Source organism: Necator americanus, chromosome II, assembly GCF_031761385.1.
Source record: "Necator americanus strain Aroian chromosome II, whole genome shotgun sequence".
NCBI lineage: Eukaryota > Metazoa > Nematoda > Chromadorea > Rhabditida > Ancylostomatidae > Necator > Necator americanus.
In genome coordinates this window covers 34279860-34294016 of record NC_087372.1, presented here as the reverse complement: position 1 = coordinate 34294016, position 14157 = coordinate 34279860, and the positions used below count along the sequence as shown (strand labels likewise).

Sequence of the window (14157 nt, the reverse complement as noted above, 5' to 3'; positions counted from 1 at the left end):
AGTCAGTTTGTAGTTTTTGAAAATATAGTGCTCGCTAAATTTTCTACAGGGGCACCCGATAGGGATGGATCATTGGCTGTAGATCAAATCATAGTGATGACCTCTTTTCTAATCAATGAATTTATCCTTGCGTGTTCCTATATCATGCTACCCCATACAATGACTTTTTTCAATTTTTCGTTTAGGGAACGCATGCATAAATTATCGTAACTGGTTCACTTCGAATTCAATTCTTTTCTTTCTCATGGGTATTAGCACTTTTTCTATTCATTTTTTCTTTGAATAGCATTTTACCCTACTAAGAGATCAGCAGGATAATCCTTTTCTATACTTCGGGAATCTTTCTACTCTTTCTAGTGTCTTTTCTATTCTGCGGATTTGTAAATATCGACTACCTGTTTTTCTGGCCAAGAATCTCGCATCTACATGGGCAATTTGGTATAATTTCAATGCTACTTCATCGAAAATGTTCCTCCAACCTCAAATACTCGCTTGTTTGTCGTCCTAACGCAATTATCGAACCACTGGATTGAGCTACAAATAATTTCGTTCTCTGAAGCTTTCTATTACATCGTTCTTATATTTAGAATTAATTTTATCAGTTTTCCATTCTTTATTTTCATACTCATTTTTGATATAATTCAAATGAAAGATTTAGTTTGGTATGAACTCATTTTTGTTTCCAGAAATAACAAAATGCAGCATTGTTTAGCGGCTAAAAATGAACTTTTTCCCCATAGCCTTGTAATTACACCTAAATGCTTTAAGAAAGAGTGATTTCGATGTTCTCAAACATTATTCTTCACGACTCCTAGATTTGTTTCATATGGTATACATGTTTAAATAGTTCTCAACGAGTAAAATCTATCTATGTAAAGATTTTAAAGAAATTTTCACTTTTGAGGGAGTACTGAACGGTGAGCGACGGTGCCGCACCGTCAATCACAGTAATGCACAGTAATACAAAATGTTCACGCCTTCTGAACGAAGAAAGAGTGTTAGAATTAGCGCATCTTTGTGAAAGGCATCTTATGAGGGGTTCAGTACGGAAGCCAATACAGAACCACTTTCAATCTCCACTCCTGTATGTGCATATATGTACGATATTTTTTTCACCTTTTCTACTCTAGTGCGCTAATAAAACATGTGATCTCTATGCAGACAACACATACAAACAATATCCACGTCCTCTCTTCTTGAAACCTCGGCATTCGATAGTGTATTTATGTTTTCTTTTTATGCCAACGAGGTTTAGGTGAAACTTTTTATTGTCCTGATGTTTCGACAAACTCGTCTTTTTCAAAGGCCTGAAAATGGTTCGAGGTTTTTGATACCATGCATACCCCATCAAACTCCTCCTCTCTCCTCGCCAAACCTCGATATTATCGATAATATCGAGGTTTGGCGAGTTTGTCGAAACGTCAGGCCAATAAAAAGTTTCACCTAAACCTTGTTGGCATAAAAAGAAAACATAAATAAACACATACAAATTTATATTCGGAGTTTGTTTAATCTTCATTTATGCTACGTTATTCACACCAGTTCACATAGGGCGCCGCGCTTGTTTTGGTCTACGTAAGGCAGCAAGAGATTCCGTGTGGTTGTCAAATAAATGTTGTCAAATGTCGAATAGTATCAACGGCAGCAGTTCCTTCTGTCTTTTCTACCCTCTTTCCTTTCCTGAGCAGAGGATTTCGTCAGATCAAGTGAAACGCAGAAGATAGACGTCTTTTTGCATGAGTACAGTACACCACCCCAACTTCGGTAGTTGAAGTCTTCTTCATCAAAAAAAAAATAAACGCTTTATACGGCTTCATGCCGCTAATGCTATGGATGTAAAGAGTTGCCACGTTCGGCAAAATGATCACTACTCCTGAAGCTTTAGAAGTGTTACTTGGTCAGGAGGTGGTTGGCGTTTTCGGTGTGATATTTGCCGACTACTTTTTGAACTGTTCCTAAAAATGGAAGGTATACATCATCAAAAGCCTACTCGATTGCGGCAGTTATCCCCCATTTTCAGATGCTATTCTTCGTCCCGTTTATCCTCATTCCTATAACTACAAAGAGTGCATTCTCTATACCAAGCTTTCCCCAACCGACACAAGAGAATTCGATCGTTGAGCAGAACGAAAATCCGGTGACTGTGGATGTAGTCGGTGAATCAGAGTGTCCGGATACCACTCGGTAAAATTCAAATGAAACCTAAATTCCGCTCAGATATTCCTTCCGTTTGTCATGCTTACACTTCCAGATTCATCGCAAATCAGCTATTGCCAGCCTTTAAGAAATTCCGCACTCGCCTTCAGATTAACTACCATCCTTATGGGCCTTTCCGGCGTACACGTTGCTACCAGAAGAACAATGGAACAGTGGCGTGAGTATTAGCTGTTTACTTATACAAACGATAAAATAATAGGCTAGTAATTTTGGAGGATTATAAAGGATTCGATTTAAAAAGAAAAACTCTTTCACTCTTCAACAGATCCCGTCTTAACCTTATTCAGGAATTTTTCCGAATTACTTATAGTTTTTGTTACTGATTAATGTAAAGCTTCTCGGGAAACGCTTCCACTTTGTCCCCTGCGGTCCACAAATTTTAACTCTCGCGCGAGAATGGGAATGCGCCGGATTGTCTCTCTTAAATATTATTTCAGACCCCTGATTTACTTTGGTGAACGGATACAGATGATAGAGGTCCGAGAGCGACTGCACGATCGATCGTTGCTTCAAAACCGATCTGGTCCTAACTAAACATTTCATCCTTCCGGAGTCCATAAGTTGATACCATACTTGTCTGTAAGGATAAAAACACTGAGCTGACACAACGGTTAGTCCCTGCAAGTCAAAGCTGCACACGCGTTCATAAACCTCGAACTATTCTGATTTGAAGTCGAACTCGTACACTCTTCTCCATAGGAATTGATGAGCGTTGTGGACTTCATCCTTCATCCACTTTATCCATATACTCAGGAATTTGTGTGCTCTCTTCAATACTTCGTGTTGTTACGCGCAGCAACTTGGAGAGTTCTTTTATTCAACAGTGGCTACTTACTTCGTATTTTGAACTCGTTAAATTGCTGCGAGAACACTACATTTAACACATTGTACAACTTTTCAATGGAATTGCTGATCATTTCCGCTTAATTATGTTCGTAGCACAAACCTAGCCATTTGTGTGATAAGTACATACAACTTGCTGATGGTGGTGAAGATGCATAAATCGGCAAACTATAAATGGATTTGTGACTATTTGAGCATTTGGAGAATAAGAAAATGACTGGTAGATGTTGGAATAAGATATAATTCGTGGGGAGATTGTGCTATTGTCCTAGTTATGCATTTTACCATCTCCAATCTTCATCATCGCGTTAAATACGGCGACCTACCAAATAAAGTGAGAGGCTATAAATCAATGGTCAGGGGTGAGCGCCAGCTGGGCTGTGTCCTAAATCATCATAATGATGCTAGACTATCGCAATCCTTACAGCTAAAATTTACTCATTAGTAAATTCAGCCATGGATCTCTCTCACTAGAGTGATCATAGCTTTTCAGTCGCGAGGCTGGTTGGCGCGTCCCGGTGTGGTGGATAAGGCGGTAATTGCGGGGAAAAAGCGATCTTGAGCCGACTTCAGATGCGGATGGATTTAGGAGACCTAACTCTTGCTTCTGCAGTGCCAAGACTGATTTAAGACAACTTTGCAGCACGTCACCCCGCCAAAAACCCTGCAATCAAGTTACTGGTAGGTTTAGTGGAATTTCTACAGAGAAGACGACACTTTCTGCAAGATAATTGTCGGTGATTTCAACGCCAAAATTAGGTGAAGAAGAGAGGGTCCGAAAGGGTGACATAATTTCGCTCAAAATAATCACGAATCCGAAGTTCTTAAGGAACGGATGGATCTCAGATGCCCCATTTACGCTCAACGGAACGAACATATTTTAGTGCACCAGCTACGTTTATCTTGGTCGGGAAGTAACCATGAAGAGCAACCTCACCCCTGGGCTAAACAGGAAGAAATGAGCGGGTTGGGAAGAGTATAAGAGCATCGACGATGTAGTGAAAAAGCCTAGGAAAATTCGGCTCCGTGCTCACATATTCAACACCACAAACTTCTTGGTTTGATCTACTCTTCAGAAATTTCTTCCATGACCGCTTCGGTAAACGGTATGTATGTGGTCAATTGCACTTATTCCTTTACGGAACCATCCTTGCTCGAATGGGTGTTACTCATCTAATGGTCTTTCAGCACTATTTAGGATTAGTCTTGCGAAGCTTTGTATATAATAGAAAATAATACATGCGTATACAAGTATGTCGTATGACGTATGACGTATACAAGTATGACGCTTCGTGGTCGCGGTAGCCCTGCTTTCGCTGAGTTCAATTAAGCATTCGCGTGCACACATTGAGAACGTACGAGCCATATAAGCCGCACTGTTATATGACGAAAGTTTCCCACAGATTGTAGAAAGGTGCTGTACCTCCACCACATGGCCAATTCTTTCTGACTGTCGTTTGAAGTTGTCAAAACGAAATCACTAATGAAACGAAGACAATGTAACTGCCAGCAATCAATTTCCACTCTCACGATATCCCATTTGAAATTTCGCATCGCGTTTTCGAGAGTGGTACCAAACATTTTGAGCGAGATTGTGTCGCCTTATCAAACCTCTCTCGCCACGTTGTTGGTGACGTTATTGCAAACAGGGTAAATTTTGGTAGTGCAGTTATTGTACAACTCCTGATGTTCCTCCATGTTCCTCCATGTTGTGCTGAGTAGGAAAGCCTATGACAACCAAAGGTTCCACGATCGCTTCCTCTTCAACAGAACCAAAGTCTTTAATTAATTCGATGAAAGTTAGACAGCTGCCTCGTGTGCTCTCGCGATACCTCGATAAGTTTAGAAACAGTGTGAATGTGGTCATTCGTGCTGGAACATTTCTAAAATCCTTCTTTCTCGTATGGCTGTCCTTCATCTGACACTTTTTCAACCCTGTCAATAATCACTCTCGTAAAAAGCTTGTGGATGACGGTTAGTAAGCAGACTGGGCGAGAGTTGCCGATTTCATGTAGATCTCCCTTCTTACACAGCAATACTGCTTTCCTGGTCTTGGACTGTCTAAGAACTCGGCATTCCTACATGTGACGCGAAAAAGCCCCGTGAGAGTGCTGATGACGGCTGGGGGTAGGTTCTTTAGATGCTCCTGCTGGGAACGGGTAAAGAGTGTTTCTTCGTCGGCGTTATGGAATGTCGGGTTTCGGAAGTGAGAACCTCTGGGATAACATGTAAATGCTCCCTCAGATGGCGTGGAGACAATTGAACGTTACTGTCGAAGAGAATTGAGTGGGATTCCCCTTCTGAATGCCGTAGTTGTTCCATCTGGATTCTGAAGAGCAGTCATTTTTCTTTTCGCGATTGTCAAAATTCCGACGGGCATAGCGAATGCTCCTCTCCATCTCTGCTGCTTCAGCCAATACTACTGCTCCTCTCTCTTTGAGGTCTTCTACCGCTCTTCCTCTGCAATGTCTAAAAAGTCCAAATTTGAGTTCTTGGTTGCCTGCAGTTCGTGCAGCTCCATGCTGGCGTATTAGTTATCAGTTTTTGGAGACAGGCGTATCTTTCAGGTTTTGGAACTCTTTGCTTTACCATGCAATAATGAAGATGTTCTGCGAACCGATCATGTTCTCCCTCGGTGTTGTCCATTGCGGAGTCGTTCCAAAAGCCGACAAGCGTGGCGAAGAGGTGCTAGTCGAGGATTGTTCCGAACTTTGCTTTGTGAACTTCGCGACTTTCCCCTCTCCATGTTTAAAGGAAACTTTCTCGATGGAGGCGATGGTCTGATCCGGTATTGATCTCTGGCACAACAGCGGCATTTGTCTGGCCTAACCTTTTACTGACCATGATGTCGTCAGTTTCGTTACGCTGCTCTCCGCTTCCACTGACTGGCTGACTTCTACGTCCAGCATAGAAAGGAGGGCTTCTGGAATTGCGAGTTCTCATAGGTAGTCTTCGTCATCATGATAAACTCGGAAAGCCACTCTCCCTGTTCATTTCAGTGTAGGCTGTTTGTCCCAATATGAATGTGCTCAGACGTTCTTCTGTGGCCAATTTTGAGTTAAAATCACCTAAAGTGATTTTGTAGAAAGTATGGTCCTTACTGTAAAATTCTTGGTAAATAGACAAGTAAATAGACAATAGAAAGTTTCGACTTCTTTTTCCTCGTAGTTCGAGATTGGAAACAAAGCGACAATGAGAGTCAAAGCTGGCATGGAATCATACCTTCTCATCTGCGGACGTCCGATTCGAGTCGTATGTTGTTCGAAAGGGTAGATCTTCTTTTCTCTACCCGTGTTGACGAGGACACCATCCCGACAAGTCTCCTCTGCTCTCTCCTCTACTTTGTTCTTTTCCATTTTCATAAACACTGTTCAATGGGTGCTGTCGTCTTGTCTCGATCAGTCCGATGACGTCATATTTAGTCTTCCCGGCGTGCATCGTCAGTATGTTCCGGCCTTCAGTCGTTGCTTCCGATGCGTGCGTATGAAAATTGTAAGCGCGGATGGTCCTTCTCGTCCTCTTCTGTTTCGATAGACTAGACGTCTCCGGCGATCTCGCCCTTCCTGGTGATTTCGTACCAGGCGTTCTTCCGGGGTCAGGAGACTCTTTCTTGCTACTGTGTTCTGCATATAATTTTGAAAACCGTTCGGCATGTTGCCGGCCTTTATAGTCATGAGAAATGGGAGAACGTTGTGTCCTCCCAGAGTGGACAAGCGGTGCATATTTGTTGGAGGGGGCTCCAAACCGCTTCCCTTGCACCTCTCAGTCACTTGATTTGAGAAGTCACTTGATTTGAGAAGCTTGGCTTTGAGAAGATCCGGCTTGCATTATACAAGAGTATTATCAGTCGATGTTGGCACAGAGGAGAGAGGGAGTCTGTCTCCTTATTCAACCTGATTCCCGGGGCAAGGTCGTTTTTCGTCACTATTAGCTCCCTCGGATCGTGCTACGTAGTCTTGAATCCCTCTAATGAGAGAAATCCTTGGAACCACCGTTGTGTGCTAAAAGCAACGCATTACGAAGCCGGTAAAGTATAAAAACATGATGGAAAATATAGAGCTTGGGATGTAAACTACGGATATGTGTGGAGCAGCGCACAATTTTTCCTAGTCGCTCTAGAAAAAAACGGTGTGGGAAATAATTTTTGTTCCCACGAAGTTACAGTAAGTCAGAAGTTTACATCCCGAATCCTACGCTTTCCATTAAAGTTTTACACTTCGCCGGTTCCGTGTTAGAATGTGTCCTTTGTACACGTTCCGCTCTCTTCATCAGCCCAGTCATTGGTTTTAATTGAGAATGGTGGGAAGACCTCATTCTTGCTTGTGAACGCAGCGTGTGCACAAAAATGACTCGTTCCAACTTAACTCGTAGGAACGAATGTTCTCGTAGAACAAATCGCATCGTCCCTATCGTTTTTACTTTATAGGCCACACAAAGGGAACTGAGCAAGTCCAAGCTCGCATTCGTAATCTTCGCACTAAATTCTATGGTGACCATCTGTTTTCAACACTAAGTCAATTTCGTGATTTTTTGATTTTTGATGATTTTGAGAAATGACGTGATTTTTTGACGTCTTTACTGTTTCAAATTGTCAAATTCTGTCCCTATATCACGTCCTATAATTATTCCTCATTTGAATTATACCCGAACCCGATGAACTAATGCACATGGATTCACAAGTGATTTCCGCATTTACTTTTATAGCTCAACGAATACCAAAAACCAAGGAATTTCCACCGTGTTATTTTGTCTGTTTACTTTATTACTTTTTTTATTTTTTTTAAAGTATAATTCGAAATGGTTTCTGGAAAAAAGCTATCACGACTTTCAGCTAAAGCTAACTTTTTTCTAAAACTCCCCCCAGCACCTACCAAACCTAATATTTCAACTGGTGTGGAGCAGTCATCAAATATCTTATTGCAAATGTTCTTACTCTTATTCTCACCGTTTGATATTTATAAAATGATTAACAAATAACAATAGAACTAACCAATAAACATTGGCCTTTTAAAATTTTCAAAATTCAAAATGTGGAGTGTTTTTGCAGGTGTGCGTGCCAACATGGACGAGAAGAATGCCGAAAAAATGCGCTACAAGCTTGTGTAATTGATGCCTTACCTAATGCAGTAGATTATCTGGATATCGGTTAGTTTTGGAGGAACAACTCGATTCTTCTCTCCGGAATCCTTTTCTGCGTTCCAGTGGCTTGTATCCAAGGTCCGTTCGGATTCAGTTACGCATTTTTTAAATGCATTGCAAATTCTGCAGTTTCTGGACAACTCGATCAAAATAGGTGGGTAAAATTATTTATCGACTAGTCCACATTATCGGGGTGGCACTAAGAATATTCTAGAATGTTTCAATGTGCAAACAGTGATGAAGGTAGACTGTTGATGGCTAAACATGGTAGAGAATCGCTCAACTTTGGTGCAAACATAAACTGGGTGAGTTCAGTCCTCTAGATCAAGGTTCGGCTTGACGTCAGTAAATTATAAATGAGATTCTAGGTGCCTTGGATCGCTGTAAATGGGTTACGGATTCCTGCAGCTGAAAAACATTTCGAGGCTGTCTTATGCAACCAATACTTTGATCCGCGACCTCCAGAATGCCAAAGCCTAAGATCCTAGCTTGCTATATTCTACCTACAAACGAGTGAACACGGTTTTATGTTGAATATATAAACATATTAAAGCAAATCTATAAATAAATGAGGCAGCTGATTGGCTGAGAAAGTACTTTCTAAGAAAAGTGAGCAACATAAATTGTTAAGTTAGGTTAGAATTGAGAGTCGCATTAAGTTACTCAATTCTTTATTTGATGAGAACTAAAAAAGCACCAAACCTATTTCTCTTACGTTACTCTTGCATTTTAGCGCTTTTGTGGGAAAACTCAATCGTAGCTCACTATGAACTTCATATTACTAGAAAGTTATCATTGTGATTTCTTCTTTTCTTCTCAGTTGGCCACCGCATATCAATTGTTATTTGTTGAAATATTTGACATTTTTGTAATGTATATATGAAAGTGTCCCCATAAAACTATCAAGCAAAGTTTGTTTATTAAGAAATGAAGTTTTTTAGACTATTATCGACTATTATCGACTATTGTACTATTCTTCAAACTGCTAAAGTAATAAAATTTGCTTGACGGGCAACCAAAACGAGCTACAGGTAAAAAGTGATTAATACGACCACGGATTCTTCACTCATTTTGCAGTATTTCCATAAATGTAAGTTCGGAAATGTACTTTTTAATAGGCATCGTAATCTTATATTTCTATTCCTAGAAGTCCAGAAATAGCAAATTTAACAAAAATAAACATTCATGCCTTTAAGTGATGTGCATAAAGACTAAACAACAGGCCTTATTTTAATGTGTTAGTCGTTAAATCAGAGCAATTTAAATATCTTCTGAGGGTTGAAACCCGTACATTTTGCATTCTAAAGAGTATGGCAAAAGGTAGTGTAAGCAGAGCTGCCTCACCAGATGTGCTTCGGGTTCCCTATCACGGATCCCATCAATCATTATCCAGTAGACCTACACGAGCGAGCGAGATTTGTTCAATTATTTTAAAAATCACGAAGTTATCTACTCACCTCTCGCTGCATATCTGACTAGTATCCAGAAAAATATGCACATTTCCTTTTTGAGGAAGAAAAATCTATAAGAGAGTACCTGTCGTAGTGGTTTTGCTTTGATGCTGATGAGTACTGGATGCATTCACTGTCGCGGGTTCGACGCGACTTCTTCGTTTCTTCTAAAGCGTCACTCGGCACGGGTGCGATAAGGTTCAGAGGCGCTTCTCCATAGCGCGCGCTTGTTGTTCCGGCCACTTATTCCTTCATAGAAGCACAGCGTCACCAGCCAAAAAAGAAGGAGAAGCTAGCGGTAGCTAAAATTCATCTCCGTCCCCGGTTCCATCCGGCACCGTTGATCATGTGCTCGGGCTCTGCCTATGCATCTTTGTACTTTTGTACTTCGCTCATAGGAAGAGGCTGGCTAAGTTCCGCCCATCTTCATGTCAAAGTGTACATATAAAGCGGAGATAAAGACTGAGTGATGAGGAAGTGAATGTCTGAAAGGACGTACATGTGCCACAAGGAAACAAAAGTCAGATAACGTCACTGGCCCATCAATCTACCTTTGATGCGCCAACGCGTTCTATTGCAATTTGTGATCGCTGAAGTTTTGTAAGGCATGTTAGCCTACACAACGACTTGCGGGGGCTTGGCGATGAAAAAGTCAGTGCCGTTATCTTTTCAGACAAGTCTGATGCTAATTTATCGACTCCGAAAGGCTGAAGGGCTTGGTTGGCAGTACTACACTACACCACAGGGTGCTGTAAACAAGAAGTGCGCAAGTGCCACAAGGAACTACGTGAGACAAAATACATCTAAGCAATGGAGACCCGTTACCAGCTCTGCTCTGCAGGAGCAAGCGGATCCGCAGGTTTCAGAGCATAGCGCAAAGCCCAGGCATGAGCCAGAGTACGGAGAAAGCGCGGGACAGCACGGCGGTAGCGTAGTGATCGCTTAGGATTAGAGATACTCCAAAAGTAGTGCCAAATAGGCTTACAAACTCAATTGGCTACTGTCTCCTCGTGCGCATGCCACTTTGTTCCCATGCGCTCATGCGCACCTTGCGAACTGCTTGGTTCCCAGTACCAGTTCCTACTAGGACCCACACTTCAATAATGGATGTGGCACTTAAAGGCATCACCCAACGAATCTGAGGTGGTGCAGATTTCAGGTGGAGTATTCGTATACAGGATGGGAGACTACGGAAAGGGGGGTGATTCCGTCCATTTCTTCCTAATTGCCGTAAAAAACGGCCCGGAAGATACGGCTTCATTCGTTTTGGCGCACCATTTTGTACAAGAGGTTCGATTGGATCGCGCCAGTCTTGTGCGGCGCCGCGTCTTCCGGGCCGTTTTTTACGGCAATTAGCAAGAAATGGACGGAATCACCTCCCTCTCCGTAGTCTCCCATCCCGTATACGAATACTCCACCTGAAATCTGCACCACCTCAAATTCGTGGGGTGATGCCTTTAAACATTCGGAGTGCGACATTCAGATGCAGAAATGTTATACACTACTCGCAGAAGCGACCAGAACATTCAAATCTCATCACCTCGTTAACTCTCTGTTTAAAAAAAAAACTCTGAAGGGCTCTCTATAACACAAGCCCCTTTAACACAATCACGTTGATCTTGTTGACAGAATCATCTAAACAACTCCATCAAAGAGTGCTGGTGGTGAAAATAACGACTAGAAAAATGGAGTGAGACCGAGGTTGAGTTTCTATATTCCGGTGAAGTTCTTTAACTTCGAGGAGATTTTCCTAGTCTTCAAACTCACAAATAAATATTATAATTCTATAAGAATGGCCAATCAAATGGTTAACCCAACGTTTTGCAGCTTCGCAATGAAAATTTGACTGATGACCATTACTTAGGTTACTATACTCTATCACATGAGAAGAAATAGTATTCACGTTTGAAGCGCAATGACTAGAAAATGAACGATGTCATTAACAATGTGTAAAGAAAACTGAAGACTGTTGGAGCGGTATTAAAAAACCATGATTTCCTAAACTATCCCAAACAATTTCTTGTGGCTAAATTTCGAATGACTTTGGAGTTCGAATGACTTCGAATGACAATAGAAGGTTAAAGGCATCACCCCACGAGTTTGGGGTGGTTTCAGATGGGATATGCATATATTAGTTTTCCTTCTCTCAAAATCTAGTTGAGAAAAAGTTGAGAAAAATGCTAAATTTCTCAAAATATTCTCAACTAGCTTTCAAGAAAACCAGAGGGTAGCTGAAAAGGATATTTTGATTATTTTATAGCGCAAATCTTCGTCTACAGGAAGCGGCCACCTTTGTCTTCCTCCGTCTCTTCTTTGGTCCGTTATTCACATTTATTTTAAGATCTAAAATCCAACCAGTCCAGCAATAATTTCCAATCAGCGCCTGGTTCTAATAACAATAGTTAAAACATCCTTTTCAGTGATTCTCTGGTTCTAATCGCCGAAATGGCCTCTAAATAACAAAATCCTATTTCGGGGGTTTTTTTTTTTAAAAATTTTTTAAAAAAAAAACTGTCGGTGAAATGTTCTTCTCAGAAATTTTTTTCTGGTTTTCCAAAATTCAAGATTCCAGCGGTATCGAGCTATCCATTGTCTGTAATCACTGTCAATGAGTAAAATTTTGTACGAAGTAAAAAATAGTGGAAAAAACGCTTTTAGAATGCTGCCTCGGTACTAGTTGTTTTTCCACTTTGAAAAGTGAAAAAATTCCGGCTGGGATCGAACTCTCAACAGTTCTTTTTCATTGTCGATGAGTAAAATGATATTCGTTTTTCCACTTTAATATAATATTCTTTTTTTTTTCTTACTCAACACGTTCTTTAATATTCATTTATTTGATTTTAATTTTTTTTTTATTTTAACTAATTTTTCATTGCTATGAGCGGCTATATTAGAAAGAACGATATCAGGGGTTTTCTATGAGAGTGTCGTTTTCAGGAGGGTTTTTTCCCAACTACATACACGCTTAACCCTGACTGGGTATCCTTCAGAGGTATCCGAGGTGTCTTCAAGAGCAACTCTTCTCGTTTTACACAATGTATGACCTGATACTTTCATTTGGATCATTTCTGAACACATTTGCTCTCGAAAACCAGGCTTATTACTAAGTGGCAAGTATAGTTTTTCATAGAAGTGTAGAGTCTGAATGAGTACTTGTTTGCTGCCCCTTTTTTCATCACAACATTCTTCAACTTTAAATCCATGTTTTCTAGATAAAAAGAGATGTATCCAATGATGAGATGTTGACAACTATCGCAAATTAAATTAATTCTGCTACACTTCTGTTGCAGAAGTGAAAATAATTGTGAGACAATAAGACATTTGTTCGAAATATCGAAGACGAATACTCGAAACGATCGAAACACTGGGACCTTCAAAGACATTGAGATGTGAATTTTCATAAACTTCTATTCCCGAACCATAAACTATTAGATATTTTCGGTAACTCCAGAAGAGGTCGTGGTTTCCAATTGTGATGGTAATCATTAATTAATGACTGAAGTGTTTTTGCATTAGGTTCACGGAAACGTTTGTATAATAATAAAAAACAGAAAAAAAAACCTTTCGCCTCCTCTGTTAGTTGTAGCTTCCAATGAAATTGCTAGGTTCCATTTCTTTCCTTTGGTAGTCGTACATTTTAAAATAGTGATCATATTTCCAGGATCGCCAATGACGTCGGGTGATCGAAGCCGTGGGGGCAGTATGCGACGAATCATTATTCGATTATACGCCTCGAAAATGTTCAGTTTTCAGTTCTTTTGATAAGCATTTATGAACAGCTTATGTTCATCTGCATCAAGGGAGCAACGTGGGAAAAGGCAGCACCTTGGAAAATTATTCATAACCACATTTATTGAAGCCATTTTTGAGGTGTTTGGATTCATCTACATAAAAACAGCATCGTGGGAAACAACTTCTCTATAAGACCTCTCGCATAAATCATATCTGCACGACCAGATTATTCCCTAAAAATCATGTAATATTAAGTTGTTGGTCACTTGCTCTATCTTTTTCTTGTATAGAACGAGCGCTTCCGAATGAAATATTAGGTAATGCGAAAGAAATGCGGATTCTTTGTTCCACTAGTCTCTGTTTTATTAACGCTATTCTATAGCAATATAGTAGGGCTTTTGTACGATGTATTACACATCGATAGAAAGTATACTCAATTCTCTTTCTAAATACGTATATGAAATTCAGTTCAAGTCGCTTTTTCCAGAATAATTTGGTTTTTTCCCAAATGTCCAATCACACTACGGGTTCAAACTCGGGCGTACTGCCACTCAAAACGCTCGAAACACCAACACAGTGTTGACAGCACCATACCACGACTCTGACGCGGTGAGGGAATCCGAGGAGAAAGCCAGAAATGGGGTTGTTGATTGCGGGGTCAGTGGTGGTTCCGCACACCCCTCCCTAAGCTTCCAAAAAAACGGCTTCGGAATCGTTAGCGTTTCTAAGAGGAACGCTACGCTCCTCTATATATACGTCCTGGTCCCCTTAGCAA

At 40.7% G+C, this 14157-nt stretch overlaps 2 protein-coding genes across 3 annotated transcripts; both read left to right on the top strand.

Moving 5' to 3' along the window:
- Positions 1–1961: 1961 nt before the first annotated feature.
- On the top strand, positions 1962–8687 carry RB195_020387 (uncharacterized protein; the record flags this gene model as incomplete). 2 transcript variants are annotated; one of them, XM_064188661.1, is made up of 8 exons in its annotated part: positions 1962–1968; positions 2021–2037; positions 2123–2184; positions 2252–2374; positions 8108–8205; positions 8263–8353; positions 8414–8504; positions 8568–8687. In XM_064188661.1, 8 exons carry the CDS (start codon positions 1962–1964, stop codon positions 8685–8687), a joined length of 609 nt encoding a protein of 202 aa, XP_064044541.1. The 2 variants fall into 2 exon arrangements, with proteins under 2 accessions (XP_064044541.1, XP_064044542.1); XM_064188660.1 differs by lacking the exon at positions 1962–1968 and having other exon boundaries at positions 2021–2184.
- A 1645-nt stretch (positions 8688–10332) lies between these two features.
- Positions 10333–10596, top strand: RB195_020386 (uncharacterized protein; the record flags this gene model as incomplete). Its single annotated transcript, XM_064188659.1, has 1 exon — positions 10333–10596. The coding sequence occupies one exon, from the start codon at positions 10333–10335 to the stop codon at positions 10594–10596; it is 264 nt and encodes an 87-aa protein (XP_064044540.1).
- Between the last annotated feature and the right edge of the window lie 3561 nt (positions 10597–14157).